A 22,081-nucleotide genomic window follows, 5' to 3' on the forward strand; every position below is an offset into this window, starting at 1 on the left:
ATAAAATTGAACTGAATTCAATCTTTATATACAGTCTATGGTTATTGCTAACTGCAATTAGTTAATTCTGGCATGAAAGCTAAATTATTTTTCAGTCACTGATAAATCATTTAATTTTACAGTAATTAATAACACTCAACACTCCCTGCTGATTTTTCAAAATAAAAGCCTACCAGAAAAGGGACGGATTGTGTATTCACAATACATTGACACATTGACACTTAACACAGATCACAGTGGAGTTTTAAAAAGTTTCGTAGCTACACAGCTGCTGTCAGACCTGAATGTAAAGGTCCACCAGTTCCGTCTGGTCCAGCAGGTGGTAGATCTTCCCAGCTTGCAGCCAGCCCCATGCCTCCTTCTCCCTGCAGCCCAGGTCGATGAAAATACCCAAACTGGTCTTGGTGAAGTCGAGAGCGGCCCTGTACGCCCTGAAAACATTCAAAAACTTAGATTAGTCCGGTTGCTCCAAACTTTAAACCTATCATTATGAATGACTAGAGCTTGGGTACTGTATTCAATAGTTTTTAGGCACTGAACAAATTCCCTCCTTAGTATCGAGTATCGAAAAATGGCTTGTTATTCAATACCCTATTTCAATACCTAAGGAGTAAATCTCCATCAGCGTCAGTGAGCCAATCAGCACGCAGCATGTTCAAGCAAGATCTAATAATTCTGGTCGTAGAGACACGCAGGAAAAACTCTACGCTACGCACAGAGAAAAATAATTAAAAAGATTTGTGCTGGGGGTGGCCTCTAGCTCACCCAGTAAAAGCGTGTGCCCCATGAGTCCTGCAGCGGCGCAGGTCCGAATCTGACCTGCTGCCCTTTGCTGCGTATCATCCACCATCTCTCTCCCCCTTTCATATCTATCCACTTTCTAATAAAGGGAAAAGCCCCAAAAAATAATCTGGGTATCGAAGATTTTTCAACGATACCCAGCCCTATGAACGAATGAATCATATTTCTCTATATCTGTATCAGTGTCTCTGTGTCCCAACCGGCAGCAGTAGATGGCCGCCCACCAAATTCCTGGGTTTGTCCAAAGTTTTTCCTCGCCACTGTTGCCACCAAATGCTTGTTCTTGGGGGGAATTGTTGGGCCTTTGTAAATTACAGTGTGGTCTAGACCTACTCTATCTGTAAAGTGTCTTGAGATAACTCTTATGATTTGATACTATAAATAAAATCGAATTGAATCATTCACACCTTCGAACTAACAGGTGAGGTGATTTCATTTTCAAAATGGCTGCATTTTCATTTCTAACAGTGTTACATATTTGTCCCACTTCAGAACAAGGTTATTGTAGTGTTATGTTATTTCATTTTAGTTGTAGTTAGTTTTCAGAGTGTGTTTGCTAGTTTTAGTATTTCAGAAAGATTTAGTTTTAGTTTTTATATATTTAGTTTGAGTTTTTTTTGTTAGGGCCAGGTCTAATGTCGTAGCTAAGGTACATATACATACAGAATACATGGTTAGAGAACTGTGTAGGAATGGCCATGGTGTTTAATGTTTAACCTTTGTGTTACAGTACTTTGGAGTCCGATGTGATGCAGTTGCGGCACAGTGCCATCTGCTGGAATGTCAACTCCGTTCCATTTCTGTAAAAAACGTAGTTTTTTTAAAGGTGCTTTAAGCGATGTTGGGTGACGTTACTGCTTATTGACGTTCAAAGTATTGTCAAACAAAATGGAGGCTAACTCGCCCCTCCCTCGTCCTCATCCCGTCTCCTCCCCCTCCCTTCCGTGCTTCCTGAAACAGTCATGAACGCGCATTGTGGAAGTAGCCTACGTGCCAACGCTGCTGCGGTGATTGCTAAACCAGCTCCTTCTTGTCAGTTATTGGCTGGAACACTTATGTTTGGTGGTGCAGGTTGGCGCAGTTTGTTTTTGTTGGCGTTTGTGGAGCCTTGGCTGTCTACAGGGACTGCAGGTTTTTTACAGTGTGTTCAGGGGACAGGCAGCTAGCGGATAATGAGGAGATGTTTGCTGTATGTGACTGTTGTCCTCGAGGCCAGATGAAAACCCAAAAACAAAGAAATGGCAGAATCTATGTCATTCCTTGCTTTACAACATATATAACGTTATCAGTATTACCAGGATAACTATATAATCACTTAGATAGATGTGTTTTGAGAAGCAAACTATATCATTGCTTAGAGTGTGTGTGTTGAAACCCCCAAAAAATAACATATATCTTGCTTATATATTAATCTGTTTTTGCTCATATATTAATCTGTCTTTTGCTTACATACTGATCTGTTCTTGCATTTTATGACAGAAAGAGCTCTCATTGAGCAAATGTGAAGAGTGTAGGAAAGCACCTAGACAGATAAGAGGAGCACAGGCAGGAGCTGCGGCCTTGACGGGTGCATGCAGCTGTGTGTGTGTGCGTCTTTAAGGCACGTGTGTGGCCATACACAGCACACGAGCTGTAGAGTTCATTAAGTTCATTACTGTAACGTTATTTGTGAAGTGTTTCCTACATTACCTTACAAGGATAGTGAAGTACATATAGTGCGTCCCTTTTGATAAATTTTGTAAAATGTAGTAAAATGTTTTTTGTGTATAAATATGAGTAATATATTTTGGCGAGTAGCAGCCCAGTGGGAGTGCATTTCCCTATACTAAACTCCTTTTTAGTATAGGTCAAAACATCCGCCCCGCTGACGGGCAACTGGCGTTCGTCCGTACTGCAGAAGAGGGCACTAGCCGGGGGTTTGCTGAGGGGAAGGCAATAAAAAGTGGTTGGATCGGCCACAGCGAGCGACGCGATGCCTCAGCGAACTGCCACACCGGTCGAAACATGACAAAAAATGTTGTAGCCTAAAAAACGCGAGACATCGCTTAGAGCACCTTTAACCTGGCAATACAGTTTCTGTTTAGTGTATTTTGAAGGTTTTAGTTTTTATTTAGTTTCAGTTTACTAAAAATATTTTTCACTGCTTATTTTCATTTTATTTTTAGTTTACTATTATAGCCCTGCTTCAGAAGACAAGGCACACAATTTGTTGTTCTGCTAAAAAGAAGTGGCTTTAATGCTTACACTTCTTTTTTAATTAAAAAGGCCATCTTTGACAGAGCAAAGGTAAATGTTATATCGGACAATTTTTAGCTACAGATGGACAGACAGACACAGACACAGACACACACACACACACATACACACACACAGAGACAGACAGACACAGACAGACAGCAAGGCAGGCAGGCAGGCAGACAGACAGACAAACAGACAGACAGACACACCTCTCTGTGACCAGGGTGAGGTAGAGCTGGCTGATGGCTACCAGTGCGTCTCCCTCCTGTCCTCTGTCTCCTGTGTGTCTCAGCAGCTGGACCTGGTGCTGGCTGTAGATGATACACTGGGCCTGCTCTGGACTCTCACACCCATAGAGACGGCTCAGCTGTTTGGTTGCAGTCAGTTGGCCTGGCAATGAGTGACAGTGCAGTTCAGTTCATTGGAAAAATAGCACACGATACAATGGGTGAACGGTGGTGGAAGAAATATTCAGATCCTTTACTTAGTAAGTAAAAGTACTAATATCACACAGTAAATATACTATGTCACAAGTAAAAGTCCTGCATTAAAAATGTTACTTAAGTAAAAGTATGTAAGTCTCATCAGGAAAATGTACTTAAAGTATTGAAAGTAAAGAAAAATCCTCACATTGTAGAAACTGGAAACAAACAGTTGTGTGTTTAATGGCCTAATCATTTCAGCTGGACTTGTAGGCCATTGGCTAGTTTACTTTAGAATAAAACATCAGATTTTATAAACTGCATGTGTGTTGTGTGTCAAAAATGTTAATGTGTAAAGTAACTAGTAACTAAAGCTGTCAGATTAATGAAGTTGAGTAAAAAGTACAATATTTCTCTCTGAAATGTAGCGGAGTAGAAGTAGAAAGTGGCATGAAACGAAAAGACTCAAGTAAAGAACAAGTACCTCAACATTTGTACTTAAGTACAGTACTTGAGTAAATGTAGTTAGTTACATTTCACAACTGGTGACTTCCATACTTACAGTCTAACAGGTCGGCACTGATAGCGAGCAGCAGAGCCCATTCGTAGCATCCTTTGCCAAAGTCCAGCTGCTGTTGCTTCACATAGTGCTGCCCCAGCTCCAGCAGCACTGGGATGAAGTTTGCCTCGTGACCTTTTTCATTCAGCTCAGAGAAGAGCTGCACGGCCTCAGTCAGGTGTCTCTGCGCCAGTCCTTTGGCTCCGGCCTTCAGACATAACAGCCCTTCATGAGGAAGAAGAAGCACAGAGTCATCTCTCAGACCTGGAGTCCATTGAAAGAAGAATGCGTTGAAAAAAAAATGGCATAAATGTTTTAAAAAAACGACATAAATGTTGGAAAAAGCAACAAAAACTTTGAAAAAAAAGCAAAAAAAATGTCAAAAACTTTCAATAAGAAAAAAATGTTGAAAAAGGCAAAAAAAAAAACGAAGAAAAAACAAACGACAAAAACATTGAAAAAAGTGACTAAAACCTCAGAAAAAAATTGACAAATGTTGTGAAAAACAACAATTACAACAACATTAAATACCCGACGTAAACGGCAAAAAAAGCAAAATCTTGCTTTGGGCACCAAATTGGTTAGTGCCAGCTCTGTTGAGAAGCATATCTTACCAAGGTTAGCCTGAGCTACAGCCCAGTTTGGCATGTCCTCATACTCTTGGCAAATGTCCACAGCAGCCTGGTAACTCTCTGCTGCCCTCCGGAGGTCGCCCATGCACCGAAGTGCCACGCCACGCATGTTGAGGACCACACCTTTGTGTTAAATTAAACACATTAACTTTAACTGAGTTGTAATAGAATAAAGTTGGCTATTTTTTTTTTCAGTTCAGAGTCCAAATAATCCCAGAGGCCCAAAACATTACACGTTGAACCAGGAAGTAGCTCTGCAAACTAACATTAATAACTGACAGGTTGCATCTGTCTGAGGTTAGTCAAATGTAATGGAAACACAGTTCAGGAATGCTGAAATTGGACATGACTTTAGTTCCTGTGGCTACTTGCTTCCTGCAAATATTTGCCTGCACCAGGGCTTCTGATGCTACATCCACACTAGTACGTTTTCATTTTTAAACGCCGTTTGACACAAAACCGGTCACCGTCCACACAAGCGTATTGGTTCAGCAGCAGAACTAATCTCCGTCCATATTAACACGTCTGACATGACCATTCTCATACCCTGGGCTCGTAAATAGGAAGCAGATTGTCTAACATTGCTCTGCAGTTGAAAATCATGGATCTATAAGATGAAAATACAGAAAATACTTTGGAGAAAGAACAACAATAGTGAAAAGTAAGAGCAGGTATTTATCAGCTTGGACCGACGACGAGGTGGAACTGTTCGTGAAAGGTATGTAAGCCTACCTAACCGATAAGACTGGTGTGCGTCGTCGTTTCCAAAGGTCTCCGTTTGTGCCCGTCCAGACTACAAAGCAACCCCGGTGGCAGCAGTGTTTACAAATGCCTTCGTTTTAGGGGCTCGAAAAAGCTGAAGTGGTACAGACGCGAAGCGTAAACGTAGCAAAAGATGTTTGTTTTTTTAAACCAAAACATAGTAGTGTAAGTAGCTTACTAACTGTTATTTCTAACACATTAAGTCATAGATATCCACAGACCTTCCTGAGGCGTAGTGCAGTGTTCTGGCATGGAAGCTAGGACAGAGTCCAGGATATCCAATGCAACATGTGGCTGATTATTGTCAATGTGAAGCCATGCCAGCCAGATGAGGGCACTGTTTCTTTCTGGGACAGAGATGCGGAGTCGCTGTGAGGTTGGAATGTTGTTGATGAGAGTATGCATATGGCAGATGGCGTGTCCAACCATCCTGTGCTTGCAAAAGAGTTGGCAGAGACAAACAGTGAGTCGATGGCTCAAAACATGGTATCGATCACTTCCTCCACCTTGGACTTCGTTAGAAAAGAGCGCTTGGTATAAATATGGAGCCACTTGAGGTGGGATGGAGGCTTCCTGTTCTGTGATCCCAAACAGTCTGTTGACATTGTCCAGAACTATACCCATGCTGCTAAGGCAGTCAGTCAGTGTAGCAGAGGGCTGCATAGAAGCTCTCCTGGCTGAACTGACACTGAGATGGGGAAGTTGGAGTTCGCTGTATAGCCTTCCCAGGGCGAGGTACTCATGACTGGGAGAGATGCCCCATGTTCTTTGAGCTTCGGCACAAAGAACAAGTAGTCTCTCAAGATAAGGAACCACTCGTACACCTTCAGCACGAGTCCAGTGGTGCTTCGCCAATTGGTGACAAGCCCAGGCCTCTGCCATTTTGTTGTGAGAGAGAACAGCTTTCTTGAGGATGTATTTAAGAGCAGAGTTGTCCTCTAGGCACCCCAGGCAGTATGGGATTCCCAGTAGCAAGGCAACAAGTCGCTCTGTCAGAGCAAAGAAACTTTCTGTATTTTTCAGCAAAAGATATATGGCAACTAGGTTGGAGTAGATGCTGGCCAACAGTCTAAGGTCCGTGAAGCCTTCTTGTGGCACACTGAGGGCTTCCTCAAAGTAAACCCGAGCCTGGCTGAACTTTAACCTCCCAGCACAGAGTTTACCCAGCAGGAAGCACAAACGAGTCTGCGACCAAAGGAGTCGCTTCTTCCTGGCTGTTTCCCTAGCAACTCCCAGGAAGGCAATCACCTCATCCTTATCGGAGTGACCGGTAAATATGGAGGAGGCGAGGAGTTCAGAACTCAGTCCATACATGATGCCGAACTCTATTTTGTAGTCTTGTCCTTCCAAAAAAGACAAGAGGGGAATGAAGTTCTCAGTGTTGTTGTTTCCTTCTACAACTGGCTGAACAGTGAAACAGGGAGGGCTTGGGTTTTCTGCTTCTGTAGGCCAGACCGAGTCCTCTAGAGTCCCATTCACGGTCACTACGGAATCTGATGAAGAGTCCTTTCCTTGATCAAGAATCCTCTGAATATTTCTCTTCAGGTCAGCTTGCTGAGTATCAACTTTGCTTGCTTGAAAAGAATAATCAGAGGAACAAATTAATAAATTATGAACTACAGAGGAGGACATTTACGTGTCATTAACTGTTGGTGGCAATACTTACATGATGCTTTTTTGTCAGAGTCTTGGTAGCTGATCATATCTGAGAACAAAAAGGACAAGGGATAGAATGAGAAAATCCCCTAAAACAATGAATAATTCAAACAATTCCCTTCAGATCAATTAGAAAACAATGATCCAGCACGTTACAAAGCTTCCCTCATGAATCTAAGGCATCGACTGCACTTGAAGTGAGCAGATAAAATTTGAGTTAGAACACAGTCCGACTGACATTAACACTACCATAAGCAAAAGACAGGTTCAACCTTTTTACATTGGAGCCCGTGTGCCTCATTGAAATGAATGAGCAAGCTGTGTTTTTATTGCAGTGCTAATGTCAATTTGAACACTGTGTAAGTCCTTCATACTGTAAGCTTTAGACGCATGGTATTAATTCAAGCTACTTTGCTCCATTTAGATCGCAGCTTAAAGTGTTCTAGTGATGATTCTTTGACATTGTCCTCACAAGAAAAACGATAGTAACAGTCGTTTCTTTACCAGAAAATGACCTCTAGTGGCCATGTGAATTATGACTTTTCTGACTAGTAGTGTCAAATTGTTACTAGTAATGTTCAAATAAAGCTTCATGAATCATTAGTTGTATTTATTGACACAACTAGACGGCGCTCTTGGTTATTGAAAAAAGGCTCAAAGAATGGCAATTTAGTGTGCTTTCAACCCTTTAACAGAAAGGGCCATCAATTGGGCTCCGAAAACAACGAAAATGCTTCACTAAGCATCATTTGGACATCACTAATTGTTAGAACAAAGCACTACCTAACCTTGTAGGGAGTAGGGTGGAGTAGATGGTTGGATCAACAAACCTAACACAAGAGACCCATATTTGTTTCCTGTCTCCTACTGATAGTCAACTTTGTTTTTTTCAAACGATGACCACGAAGGTTCCCTAACATTAACAAGTCGTTTTTGTACCAAAATGTTAACCTTAGCAGTGGCAGATCAGGAAATGCTATAATAAATATTTTTTGGCTCCAGGGATATTAATTGTGGTCTACAAGTCTGTCCATCCGTCCACCACTTTGGTCCAAACTGTGATATCTCAATAACTACTGGATAGATTACCATGGAATACTGTACAGACATTAATGGTCCTCAGGGGATGAACTTTGACTGACTTTGGTGATCCCTTAACAACGATTGGACTGGTTGCAAACTTGCGATGACAGACCTTCCTCCGCATCGCTGTGGAGATAGGTCTGGCAATGCGAGACTACAGAAAGACTACTTTCCCAATTTTCATGAAACTTGGTGGAAGGGTGTAGCATGGGCCAAAGAAGAACCCATTACATTTAGAGTGAATTCAAGTCACGGAGATACACAATTTTTTTTTTCACTTTTGGTAACGTTGCGAGGTTTGTGCTGCAATCATGTGGTGTTGAAAAATGTGGTCCTAACTGGGTAAATTCTCACTGCATTAACATTGTAACATAGGGCAAGCCTTGGCGGAGCTCTGCGCTCTCATGGTGCCCCTTCTAGTTTGTAAGTGTTTTTAAGAAGGCACTGACATACAATGGCATCCTGCCAAAACATGCTCCAACAGGTGGTTTTCATAGGCAATGACAACCGATTTTGTCATCTATTTTTGATATCTTATTTATTCTTTGTACACATGACACAACTATGGATAAATCCATGAGACTTGTGAGTCCTTCTGCAGCCTTTCAGTCTCACCTAGTTTGTATTTCTGACCGGTATCATTTTGAGATTTCTTCTTCAATGAGGCAATCATTTCCTCTATGACTTTGTCCTCTTGCAGACTGAAGAATGTCCCTTCCTCTCCGTCCAAAAAAATATCTGCTGAGCTGAAAGGGGGACAAGAATCGAACAAGAAATTAAGCATCACATTAGTTCATGCGGGACACGGAAGTCATATGCCCACTTATTGAATTAGCATTCCCGCCAGTCACAAGCAATCACAGCCATTTTTCACATTGGGCGGTCCATTTAAATGTCTCCTTATTCCTCTCTGCTTCCTGCTACTCCAATGCTGCCTCACATTGCTGCTGCTGGCAAAGCTTGCCTCCACCACCCCAGCCTCCACCTTCCTGGTTTAGAGCGTCATCATAACTTAACTCTGAAATTGTTTTAATATTTGGATTGGGCCAACTCTTGTGTACAGGGGGGTCTCAGCAGCGTGCTCCCTGTGTCATCTTAGCATGCTGCTTGGCTGATCCAGGGAGCATCATTAGAACAGAGCCTTCATTGCCAAGTATAACTGTATTTCCATTTGTTGCAACAAATGGTTAAATCTATGACAAGAGTGTTCCTGACTGAAACAGTATTTTCAAATATTATATTGTAAAATATTTAGTTTTGTTAAAGGTCCTATGACATGCTGCTTTTTGGATGCTTTTATATAGGCCTTAGTGGTCCCCTAATACTGTATCTGATTTCTCTCTCCCGAAATTCAGCCTTGGTGCAGAAATACAGCCACTACTAGCCAGTCCCACAATGAGCTTTCCTTAGGACGTGCCATTTCTGTGTCTGTAGCTTTAACTGCTAATGAGGAGGAGAGAAGCAGGGCAAGGTAGAGGGTGGGGGTGTGGCCTTGACCAACTGCCATGCTTTGCTCGTTTGCAAGCCATGATGTCTCTCTCTTTCTCATAGGTGGGCCAAATGCTCTGGGCGGGCAAAGCAGAGAAAGGGGAGGTGACCTTTCCCCTTATGACCACATATAGGGAAGATTCCAGATCGGCCCATCTGAGCTTTCATTTTCTCAAAGGCAGAGCAGGATAACCAGGGCTCTGTTTACACCTATCACCATTTCTAGCCACTGGGGGGACGATAGGCAGGCTGGGGGAACTCATATTAATGTTAAAAACCTCATAAAGTGAAATGTTCATGCCATGGGACCTTTAAAATGGCTAACACAGTTATCGTGGTTATGCACTCACTCGTAAGTGTCGGCCGATGGTTTCACCAGGCTCGTCTTGACCAGACCCACTTCTCCTGTCGCCTCCTTCCGCCCTAAGAACCAATCAAAACAAGACCCCAGAAGTCCCGCGATGATGATGCGATCACCAGGTGCCACGCTCAGCTCATCTGGGCCCTCAGCATCATACTCCACTGTCGCCAGACAGGTCCCTCTGGCTGAACAGAGAAGAGGTAAGAAGAGGATAAAACGAGACCAGAGATCCCAAAACTTAACAACAATAAAGTTTGTAATGCTCTTTAGTACATAGTGACCATAAAATATCACTGGGGGAATTCAACTGGGTGTTGTTTACATCCCTCATACTTTCTTTAGTTCATGTGTAAGCGCTGAATTAAGTTTCAGTGTCAATTTAAATATAAGCCCTCAATATAAAGATCAATATGTAATGCCAAAGTTCATACTCATATTTTCTTAGTTTAACAATAAATTATCTTTTAACTTTTAACTTTAAGTAAGTAAGTAATTGTTAGCATCTTCCGACCCTAGATATGATAGGGACGTAACAATTTTGGGGGCTCGTCCGGGATCTTTTGAAAATCAGTGTTAGTAGGTTTGTTTTGAAGTTTAGTACATATTGTGAACTTTTCATTGTCTGATACAGTAACACAAGACGGAATAAGAGTGTACTTGCAAAAACGGAATGTGCAGAATAGTTGTTTTTCTCATTGACATTGTTTTTGTTATTGTTTAATTGCACAGCCCTGCTTACCAAACTGCAGGGTGAAGTCACAGGCAGGTTTCCCATTACCAACTAAAATGCTCTCTGCACAGGATTTGAGAAACCATCTGTGGACGAATCAGATCAGATTAGTGAGAACAGTCACAGGTATCGTATGTAAGTCCATACAGGCCTGTGTGTGGATGGGACTTACTGATGAAAAGGGATGACCGGCTCCAGAGCTGGTTTGGGTGCAGTGCCTCGGGCTCCATCGGTCAGGCAGAGGACGGTCCATCCTGAGCCCAGAAACGGAGGCTCAAAATGGGCTATGTCTCCTTGCTCTAGGTACAGGTCCCCTCCGGAGGTAGAGCTGTCAAACATCTGATTGGTACTGCAACTAGCAAACAATGAGCCTGAGGATGCAGAGAGAGAGAGAGAGAGAGAGAGAGAGAGAGAGAGAGAGAGATTATATTATTATATAATTATTGAATTGTATTATCCTTGATGCTTTGGCAATATTGTTTTCCTGACATTAATGCCAATAAAGCAATTTGAGAGAGGGAGAGAGAGTGTGCATGTGAAATGTCAGCAAGCATGTGTTTTATTGTGATTATATTTCAGTTGCATATTATTAACATCATTGGAAGCTATAGTTTGTAGTTTCTGTCTCCCCCATGAGGAATTCTGAGTAATAAATAAATGACAACAACACTGTCGGCGCGTCCACATGATACAAGCATTCAGTGATCACGCACGCACACACCGCCCCTCCTCCTCCATGCAGTTGCTAGTAGCCAAGGAGGACACGGAGGATTAAAAAAACATGATGGACTCTTCAGAAGAGGTCATTATCGTCACTCAAGCTTCTGCGCACCAAAGTCACCGGACACCACAATCTTCTGAACATAGCCATACTGAGAAATACAGAGAGAGTTGTGTGAAACTGATAGTCTTAATTAGCTTTGTAGCACCTCATTTGGCAATGGCTTGAATGCAACGGACGCTCAAAAATAGCAAAAAGTTACGCAATAAAGCTTTAATGGTAATTATTGGTGCAAAAAGTAACTGCCTATGCAGTAAATATTTGGCATTAAGCATGTTATGATCTGCATAAACCTAACAAAAAATCTGCTGTTGAGACTAGCCTCACACCAATAAAACTTTGGATGGTGTTGCCACTCAGATGTAAGGCTATATCAGCATGTGTGGTAAAATAATGCTATTTGTTATGTTATGATGTTAATTTGCTTGTAGTAGGTAATTGACAGTGAGCGATATAATAGGAAATGAGGGCAAAGATGGAAATAATAAAAATAAAATCTTTTTTTATTAATTTTTTCACTATTCAACACTATTGGTGATACTTTAGGTGCAGTTACAGTCCTGACTTATAATGGGTCAACAAAGACAACTAATAGTTTATAAAGCTTCATTTGAACATCACTACCAGCAGGTGGTGCTGTTAATATGCAGAGCAACTCTGCAAGACTGAATTCCTTCATACCTTCCTGCATGAGGATGCCCTTGTACATCAGGTTAAGAGTGTCGTCCTGAATGGAAACCTCAATTGCGATGTCCTCCTCCAAAGAAGTGAGACAAAACTTCTGGTCTAACAACAGATTCTCCATACAGCGACCCAGGAAACCTGGAGGAGAGGAGGCGAGAACACTAAAAACTCTAAACTGTACTGGCATCATTTTTACCAGCAGCAGCAGCAGCAGGAGCAACGGCAGAAGCATTAGTAAAGTAGCAGTCCTATCCATAGCTCAGAAAGTACATTCCTACATTCCATCCTGCACAAGTCAACAAAAATATACTATATAATCATTATCTTTTGCACTTTTGCCTTATTGCAAATACTTAAAGGTCCCATATTGTAATTCACTTTTTTGATTTACAAGGTTAATATAAATACTGTGAAAGTTAATCAAAACCAAAACACTCAATCCACAGAGAAATATACACAGCCTGTATTCAGAAACTGTGCCTTTAAACAAGCCGTCTGGACTTCTGCACAGTTGTGATGTCACAACTATACTATATATACAGTAGGTAGAAAGTGGCGCTAGAGTGACGTTACAGTCATTCCCCGGCTGCAATGACAGTGCAGAGACACCGAGAGGGCAGATGCTGAAGACCCAGAAAGGCTGAGCAATCAGAGCAGACTGGGCTTTACAGGAGGGGGGCTTAAAGAGACAGGCCCTAAAATGGAGCATTTCAGAAAGAGGGAGAATACAGGTATATTCAGGCAGACGGTATGAGAAAATTAATGCATTTTTTTTAACATTAAAGCAGGTTAACATGCTCTAGTAGAAACCCGAAATACATACAACCTGAAAAAGAGCATGATATGGGACCTTTAAAGTTTCAGTCTCATTGTTACTGACAACTACTTTTTGTATTCCATACTTACCTAATGTGTAATATGTGGTGAACTTCCATATTTCTTCAAATGTTTTAAATGTCACAAAAATGACTTTTTCTTCACTGTTGATGGAGATGAGATGAGTAGACAGCTCCTGTAGACAGAGAAAATAAAAGGTTTAATAAATGATACTTCTATATTGACTTTCTTGTGTGCAGCTCATAATTCTCTAAATAAATATTTCTGTATGTGAATATAGTCTTGTTTTTTTTTTTTTTTTTTTTTTAAGCTTCACCTCCAAGTTCTGACGGCTCCTAGGCTTTAAAGGAACACGCTGACTTTTTGGGAATTTTCTTATTCACCGCAACCCCCAGAGTTAGACAAGTAGGTGACTTGTCTAACTCTAGGCAATCCTACTGCTCCGAATAAGTGACAAAATAACGCCAACATTTTCCTATTTCCATGTTGTGATTTGTAGAGTCACAGCGTGTACAAAAAACAATGTAACATGAGACACAGCCATCTTCTAAGCCTAAACAAACCAGGAACTTTATTCTCAGAAGGTGAAACTCTGCTACATCTGCTACTTGGGTTTGCTTCATGCATGTCTGAGAATATAGTTCCTGGTTTGTTTACATTTAGAAGAGGGCTGTGTCTCATATTACGTTGTTTTTTTGTACACGCTGTGAATCTATAAATCACAACATGTAAATAGGAACATGTTGGCGTTATATTGTCACTTTTGTCACAATTCGGCGCAGTAGGATTGCTGGAACCATTCACCTGCATTTTCTGGGATGGGCTGCTGCCGCTGGGGCCATCAGACAGCCTTACAGCATGCACGGAGATGAGAAGGGACTTATCTAACTCTGGGGGTTACGGTGAATAAGCAAAATTCCCAATAAGTCGGCGTGTTCCTTTAAGACCTGGATCAACTGATTGCTCACATGTCCATAAATAGGAGTGCCTTCGCAGTCATTCTTTCTCTTTCCCTACTCAAGGTTGCTTGGTTTGGTTTGCTTTTGCTTTCTAGCCTTGATACACCAACACACATCCATACACTACACACATTACTGATTAACTGATTTCACGTTTATCTTTGTTTATTACAATAAATTGGATTTAATTGAGCAAACATGTGTGTTCTGCACCTTTTGTCATACCTTCGAGCCAGGTCATGAAAAAGTTGTATCATATTTCTTTAAATCTCTTTGTAACATCTTGTCTTTAAGCTAATGGATGTAGTGCCACTATGAACACAATGAACCAGTAATGTCCATGACACGTGGACGTTGTGTATTTAGCCATATAAGAGGAAAAGATGAAATATGTGGATTATGCAGGAGTGGCAACAAGTTTCTCTGGATGATGAGATACTTTTTTTCCTGATGTGCAGTGCAATTTGTACTTAAGTACAGTACCTGAGTAAATGTATTTAGTTTGATTCCACAACTGCTGATGTGAATCAAAGTTGACCACAACCTCTATTCTCTATGAAGGATACAACTACCAATGTGTAACTTTGAAAGGATATATTTTTGGATATCCGTTACACCTAAACATAACCACTTTTTATCACTAAACTTAAAGCTTGAATTCTGAGAACAAAGAACTGCAAACTGAGCATACAGACTTAACAACCGGATTCATTCATAATTTTGGACTTTGTACAGCTCAATGTGTGTGTGTGTGTGTGTGTGTGTGTGTGTGTGCACATTTGTGTGTGTTTGTTCACGTGTGGTGTGTGTGTATGTGTGCGTGTGTGTGTGGGGTGTGTGTGTCTGTGCTTGTGTGTGTATGTGTGTGTGTGTGTGTGTGTGTGTGATGTACCGTGAACAGAGCGTTGACCTCGGTGCTGTCAGCCTGCAGAATGCGCAGTTTCCCTCGCAGCATTTCCTGCGACTGCTCGTCGGCAGGATGCCGCTCCGGACCCCGGACCACATCCAGCAGCACTGGCAGAGCTGAACACACAACACACCGGCACATGTTAAATCATCCGCTCACTACATTACCTCTTGGCCACAGATCTTTTATAACCACATTTAAGGGTCTTGTCATTATTATTATTATTATTATTATTATCATCATCATCAGGGGCAGAGCGAGGGGGTGGCTTCTGGGGCTCCAGCCCCGAATGTTTTCTACAGAGCCCCGAATCTTTTACGGTTTTAAAATAACTTCAATTTTGTCAAATCAACGGAGCAAAAGTTCTATTACAGGTAGGGTTGGGTAAGGTTTGGAGATTTTCCAATACCAGGGGTAAAACCACACTTTGAAAACGGTGCCTGAAACAACACTTTTACAAAATTTATATATATATATATATATATATATATATATATATATATATATATATATATATTTTTTTTTTTTTTTTTTTTTAAAGGAGTACAAAACGACAGTCGGCAACATTTAAGAATGGCTTGTTTATTGCTAATGCCATTTGGTTAAAAATGTTATGATTTATTAAAAATGTAACAATGTAATGTTACAATTAACAATAATTATAACAATAACTTATTTCACCAGTAAATTGCTGGTAAACGACAAAATCAACCACTAGACGGGAAAAGAGTATTTTACAATAAGTGTGAATGCACCACGAGGCTGGCGAGCATTTTAACCGTGTTAAATCCAGCTACTAGCTAACGCCAGACATGTTGAGTTTATTCACATGCTTTTATTTAATCGAAAAAGTCAAACATCTTTTACTGGATTGTGTGTCTCATACAGTATAGTCTTCTCACTTACAGCTTGGTCGAGATAAAGCCCCCAAAAAAGTAACGTAGCCATTAAAGAAAAAAGCGACAACAACATTGGGAAAAAAACATCGGAAAAGGCGCCAAAATACGTTGGAAAAAAGTGGCAAAAACGTCAGGAAAAAAAAGCGCCAAAAGCATCGGCAAAAGAGACAAAAACTTCAGAAAAAAACATTGAGAAAGCTCCAAAAACTTGGTGGGCCCAAATGTATCATGAACCTAAATTGATATGCGGGCCTGATCAAAATCTGTGAGGGGCTCGATTTGGACTTGAGTTTGACACATGTGAGCTAACGGTAGGCTAACGTTACTGCTGCCAAGTGTAACATTAACTAGCGTCACGTGCAGCAATGCGTCTAACGTCCGTTAACGTTTCGGAGCATCACGCCGCCTTCACATTGGCACAGTAGATACGGCTGCAAAACGACCGGAAGTCACTCATTTCCTATGGAGATTCTCTGGCCGCATGCGAATGGGTCCGACCCGACGCAAACGAGTGCGGTGCGAAAACAAATCGTGTCCGTTGGTCATCCGGATGCGTTAAAAAAGTTGAACTCCTACGACAGGCAACAGACGGTTCCTATTCGACGATCCGAGCGGAAGTTAACGTTGCTATGGTACTGATAAACAAATCAGAATTCTTAACTTTTAATAAAATAAATAATGATTTCATAACGATATGTTGTCATGTAATCGCTTCATTTTGGAGTATGAGGAAAGTTCTTCCGTGCAGAAACAATGCATAGGATACCGGCTATTAACCTGACTCCGCCAGATGGATCGCTTCGCATTTGCTCGGCATATCCATCTGGGAACTTTCCGTTGGGAAACTTTTAGGAAGGGGCGGAAATACTGGTTAGCTATCTGTCTATCTCCTATGTTGGTGATAGACGGGCCAAATCAACCAATCAGATCCACGAAGCGTATGAAAATACAACCACAAGCCCGCCCCTGCTGCTGCAGGCAAAGCATAGCTCGTTAGCTCAGCATGCAAGCAACATGTCGGTAAAGGATATTTGCCGTTTGTGTAACGAGAATTTAGGAATAAAAGGCACCCTTTCAGGTTCCCGGACCATATTCCAAAAGAAGGATCCAAGAGAAAAAAAGCATTAGTGAGCGGCTAACAGAATTAGGGCTACCGCTGTCTGATAATACTGGTTAGCTGATTGGATAAACATCTGTCTATCACCACCTAACCCACCTCAAAACCAACGCTGATTGGCCCGGTCGTTTGGCTAACGGCTCCAAATTTTCTCTACCTCAAGATGCCAGACTGATCTGCGAGTGGAAAACTGGAGCTCGACCTGACATATCAACATCCTGGGCAACAATCTCCACGCAGCAGCCTTTCTGTTTAAATATCTCTATAGCCCTCAGATGAGAGATCATAGAGAATTGGACATTCGGACACTGACGGAAGTCGTTCTAGTCTCTCTGCCATTTTTTTTCTACTTGCTTCCGATGCTTTCAACAGTGTAGTTGGGGGCGCATTGCGTGTTATGGAGCTGATTTCAAGTGTTAGTGTGAAGGCGGCATCATCACACAATCTGCGTTACTATTCTGTCCGGTGGATAATGGTCGATAAGGCACTGGTGCCATATTAGCACCGGCTCTCGGTACACAACCCTAATTACTGGGGAAATATTAATTCTGTTAAAACTCTACTAAAAAATAGGTTTCAAGATTAGTAATGCTGTTTTATGCCAAATCCCTGTTAGGGATAGACCGATTATCGGGCCCTTTTTAGACAGTTTGCAGATTATCTCTGGTGTTTGATTTGCCTAACAACCGATAAAGTTAATCAATGAAAAAGTGTGCTTCTTTAGCTCGGCTACAGCTCTGTGTCTGTCCCTCTGCTTCGGTTTCACTCACCACTGAGTCTAACTTAATGTCCCGCCCACAACACTATCTGACTACCTGTTACTGGGGATTATGTTCAAAGTTTCTAATTTATTAAATAATCGCTTAAAGGATTTAAACAAAGTTTTGTGTCGGCGTTTGTAACGTTCCAAAATCTTTATTTTGACTTAAAGATTTTAATTTTCACTGTCAATGCTGTCAATGGTTTCATGAACTAATGATGTTGACTAATAATGAGAAATTTTATTGTATTATTTTATGGGGGGGGGGCGCTTATAAGCTCTTTTGCTTCTGCCCTCTCCCTTTGAGCAGAATGATAACTGCTCAAATAAACTAAACTAAACTAAACTAAACTACTAATAATCGCTATCGGTATCGGCCTGGAAAAAAAAACAGTATCAGTCGATCCCTGATCCCTATACTACTCGTGTTATGTAGCCTAACTTAAAAATAGTAACATCAGAACATTTTTGCCTCTTTTCAGGTGTCAGAAGTGAAAACTCTCAACATTTTTTGTCTTCTTTTTTTTTTGGAGAACAATTAGATACAAAAACAGGATGTAGGCTCTACAGGAGGATTGTTTTCCTAGGCAACTATCATGTTTTTCCCAAAGAATGTAAAGAGTTTTAGGCGCTCAATGGTGTTTTTTGTCCAGAACTGCTCCTTCCAGGCAGCGCTGCAACCACTGCCTTCAAGGCACCTAACCCTAACCATAACCAGTGCCTCCCAACAGTGCCTTCCAGGTAGCGCTGCCTGGAAGGCACCGTTGGGGGCAAAAAACACCGATAAACGTTTTAGGCATTCTTTTATCAAATATCTTGAAAAATCACTTCTTCTTTTTTTTCTCATTTACAATATCTCTTACTAAAAGGCAAACATTATGTTTAAGGTACTGTAAATCACTGTGTCTCTTGCATCAACTTTATGAAGGGACATACTAAATAACTGGAGAGCCCTGTTTGTCCTCTGGTCAGTTTTGCATTGCATGATAAAGATCACATAAAGGTGTCTATGTAACAACAACGGCGACTTTGGGGGATTTGGGGACCGCCTACATCTTCGTGAGTAGAGTCATGTGCTATTTTCCAAACATCAGAGACAGTTAGACTGCCTCTCCTGTTAATGTTTGCTAAAAAAAAAAGAAAATGAGCTGAGCAGTTTCTGCTGCTGTGGTAAAAACACTTGACTGGTGTAATAAAACAATATCCACGATCCTGCATTACAATAAAATACAATAAAAAAAAGAATTATAATAATAATTGACTTGCAGAGGGGTCTGAAACAGGTTTGTCCTTTACATCCTAACATGCTCATTTTAGCTAAAGGAATTTAGGACAGAAAGCACAAAACAGCTACACATTCAATATACAAGGAACAGTAGGATATTAACATTATTGACACCATTTTAAAAATTGACATGCACCACATTTCTGACAATTGGCATTATTGTGATGTGGGGAATGTGATGAATCATGTTTCGATGGATGTTAGGGTTCGATTTTAAAGGTCCAGTGTGTAATGTTTTTAGATGTCTATCATCAAAATCTGTGTTGCCCATTCACAAACTTGTCCTTTATCATGAATATTTACCTCCACCATCAATTCAAATTATTTCTTTTGCCGTTTGCATGAACTGGGGTAGACGCTCCATATTCATGCGCCATCTTGAAATACGTTAGCCGGTGAGGGACATAGAGGACATACTGCTCCACCTTTCGCGTTTTCGCTGTCACATGATGAACTCACAGGTGCTGCTAATGCTGCTAATGGGTATCGTCCCAGCCCCGGCAAGTTTGAAGAAGGAAACATGGAGGACCACATGTATTCAAAACCCAAATTTCAGGAACAGGAGTCTTCTTCTTCGCCCAGAAAAAAAAGGATATTGAAAAGAGCAAGAGACCGGCTTTTGGAAGCATGAAGGCTACTGTAGCTGTAATACGTACTTTGAACTGCGTGGCGCAAGCGAGTTTATTGCGATATATGATCTCAATGTTAGATGGGAGAAAATCCTACACATTGGACCTTTAACAATAGGACCAACTTAAACTATTTAAATGCAAACTGAGCCTTTAGGGCTGGGACTGTGTGTTTTGTCCCAATTTGATTCTTTCAAGATGGATGCCAATTGGATTTTTATTGCGGTTTCCATTTATTGCGATTTGATTGCATTGAGTATTGCAATTTTCTTTTCCTTCTTTTGCTTCAACAAAAGTTGAATAATACACTTCTAGAGACAATGTATCATGAAGAATGTACATCACATGTCTGTCAGTCAGTCTGACATTCAGGGCTTTATACTAATTGACACCCACCAACCCGCCAAAGACCGGTAAAAATTAACTTTGTAAAGTTACTAGCCAATTTGGCTGGTGATGAATAAAGCGAAGCGTCTGTTTGAAACAATCCGACAAGTCAGTGTTTACAGATTGGTCTGTTTTCCGGCAAGAAATTTGGGCAGTTTTAACGGCGCAAATCAAACCAGAGGAGATGAAATTAAGTAGTAAAGTTAGTTAGGGCAAAACAATTTGGTATTATTTTTCAAGAGTAAAGTAAATGTTTATATTCTAATATACTGTATACCTGCCAGCCATCAAGTATTTTTAAAGAAACATGGATGCTTAAATGTATGGAATAAGCGGCACTCATAATCTGTTTTATTTTCCCTGGGAAAGAAATTGGCTAGTGGAATATCCGATTGGCTGGTAACTTTAAAAATGCACTAGCTATGTTGGCTGGTGAATATAAAAAGTTAAATAAAAGCCCTGCTGACATTTATTTAACTTGAAAAGAAGTACTTAACATTCATTTTCTGCTTTTTCTGCTTTCAGTCAGAAGACGGATATGATGTAGTCTCCGCCACGATACATATGATTTTCGACTCCCTCGGCTCCCTATGAACTCTTTTAGTAATTGTAGTGGATGTCACTATGTGACTGCATGACTCTCGGATTAATAAGTGACTTCGGAGGGACTTGCTGGTTCAAGGTATAAACCACTTATACAAATTCTCCCACATGACTTTCCACTGAGGTCACTTCAGTTTTACAGCTCATGTGTTCTCGGAGGACCCAGCCGAGGTTGACAGTGCTACTGAAGGCAATATTTCATCAGGGATTTCTCTCCAACATAACAGCAAGGGGCCACTAACAGGTTCCAATGAAGCTTCATGAAGCATTTTCTTTGTTTTCTGAGCCCAATAAATGGCGCTCTCTGTTCGCGAAAGGGTTAAAAGCCCATTGAATTGCCATATCTTCAGCCATTTTCTTTAAACCAATAGCGCCATCTGGTTGGCTCAATAAATACAACTAATGGTTCATGAAGCTCCATTTGGACATCACTAACAGGACTTCAGTGGCCTCTTGTTTTCTTCCACAATAGACGGTAAAAAGTAACATATTTAGGGACTAGAAGGCAGCGTTGTGGTCGAATCACCAACTGTTGAGTCCAAGTCAAGTCTTGAGTCCCCAGTGTACAGAAGAGTCTGAGTTGAGTCCGAGTCGAGTTAATATTACCTGAGTTTGAGTCCGAGTCAAGGTTAGAGTCCAGAGAATAGCAACTTGAGTCAGAGTCAGAGTCCAGGACTCAAGTACTCCATTACTGCCTATTACACATACAAGTAGTCAGAAACTTCATCCAACTTCCGAGTCCTATTTTTATGAATGTCCAATTTCATAAATCCTAGCGTCTAATTTCATAAATCCTAGAGTCAGAGTCCAAGTCAACAGTGCGCAAGTCCAAGTCGAATTACAAGTCCAGAGTCCAGGACTAGAGTCCGAGTCCAAGACTAGAGTATTACATCACTAATAAAAGGGCATTCGGAAAGCGCAGTCCTCTGCCAAGGCAATGTTAATGCAGTGTGAATTTTTCCATGAGGTAACTCATTTTTTCCGATTACTCCGATATCACATGGATGCAGCGCAAATGCCCTATCTAGCAATGTTAAAGGTGCAATATGTAATACTGACAGCTAGTTTTTAAAATAGTTACTGCAGTACAAGTTCAAAATACTGGAGAGAGTCGTCCCCCCTCCTCCCCAGACTCAAAGTTCAAGGAGATTGCCAGGCTGAGACCGCAGCATCCACAACAATGTTGCTAGGACACTTGTCTCACATCAGAGATGTTCACAAGTCATTTTTTGGAAGTCCAAGTCAAGTCTCAAGTCTTTGAGGGGCATGTTCAAGTCAAGTCTTTTGCCATGAGTCCAAGTCAATACTCAAGTCTCTGGCCATCTGATCTGTCCCTAACACTATATTGTTAAATCTTATGAATTCAAAGCATTTTTTTACTCTTTTATAATATTCGAAAAATACATTTCTGAAACGGACGTCTCAGGCAACAGAAGCATTACTGCTTGTGAGGCTAGTAAATATTACACAGCAGCAGGTAACATTAGCCTACTGTTAGCTA

General features: G+C 41.1%; 1 protein-coding gene across 1 annotated transcript in view; it reads right to left on the reverse strand.

The window, feature by feature from the left end:
* The window catches only part of sh3tc1 (SH3 domain and tetratricopeptide repeats 1), a 33,345-nt gene that overhangs the window by 6,251 nt on the left and 5,013 nt on the right, over positions 1 to 22,081 (reverse strand). Inside the window, exons 3-15 of the mRNA XM_028606194.1 lie at positions 14,886 to 15,016; positions 13,104 to 13,209; positions 12,195 to 12,335; positions 10,905 to 11,103; positions 10,742 to 10,818; positions 9,992 to 10,187; positions 8,769 to 8,899; positions 7,081 to 7,119; positions 5,636 to 6,988; positions 4,635 to 4,775; positions 4,024 to 4,245; positions 3,249 to 3,429; positions 281 to 431 (exon numbers count right to left, since the gene is read on the reverse strand). Coding sequence (XP_028461995.1) covers positions 281 to 431; positions 3,249 to 3,429; positions 4,024 to 4,245; positions 4,635 to 4,775; positions 5,636 to 6,988; positions 7,081 to 7,119; positions 8,769 to 8,899; positions 9,992 to 10,187; positions 10,742 to 10,818; positions 10,905 to 11,103; positions 12,195 to 12,335; positions 13,104 to 13,209; positions 14,886 to 15,016 — 3,068 coding nt within the window. The remainder of the gene's footprint in view (positions 1 to 280; positions 432 to 3,248; positions 3,430 to 4,023; positions 4,246 to 4,634; positions 4,776 to 5,635; positions 6,989 to 7,080; positions 7,120 to 8,768; positions 8,900 to 9,991; positions 10,188 to 10,741; positions 10,819 to 10,904; positions 11,104 to 12,194; positions 12,336 to 13,103; positions 13,210 to 14,885; positions 15,017 to 22,081) is intronic.

Source organism: Perca flavescens, chromosome 19 (genome assembly GCF_004354835.1).
Source record: "Perca flavescens isolate YP-PL-M2 chromosome 19, PFLA_1.0, whole genome shotgun sequence".
NCBI lineage: Eukaryota > Metazoa > Chordata > Actinopteri > Perciformes > Percidae > Perca > Perca flavescens.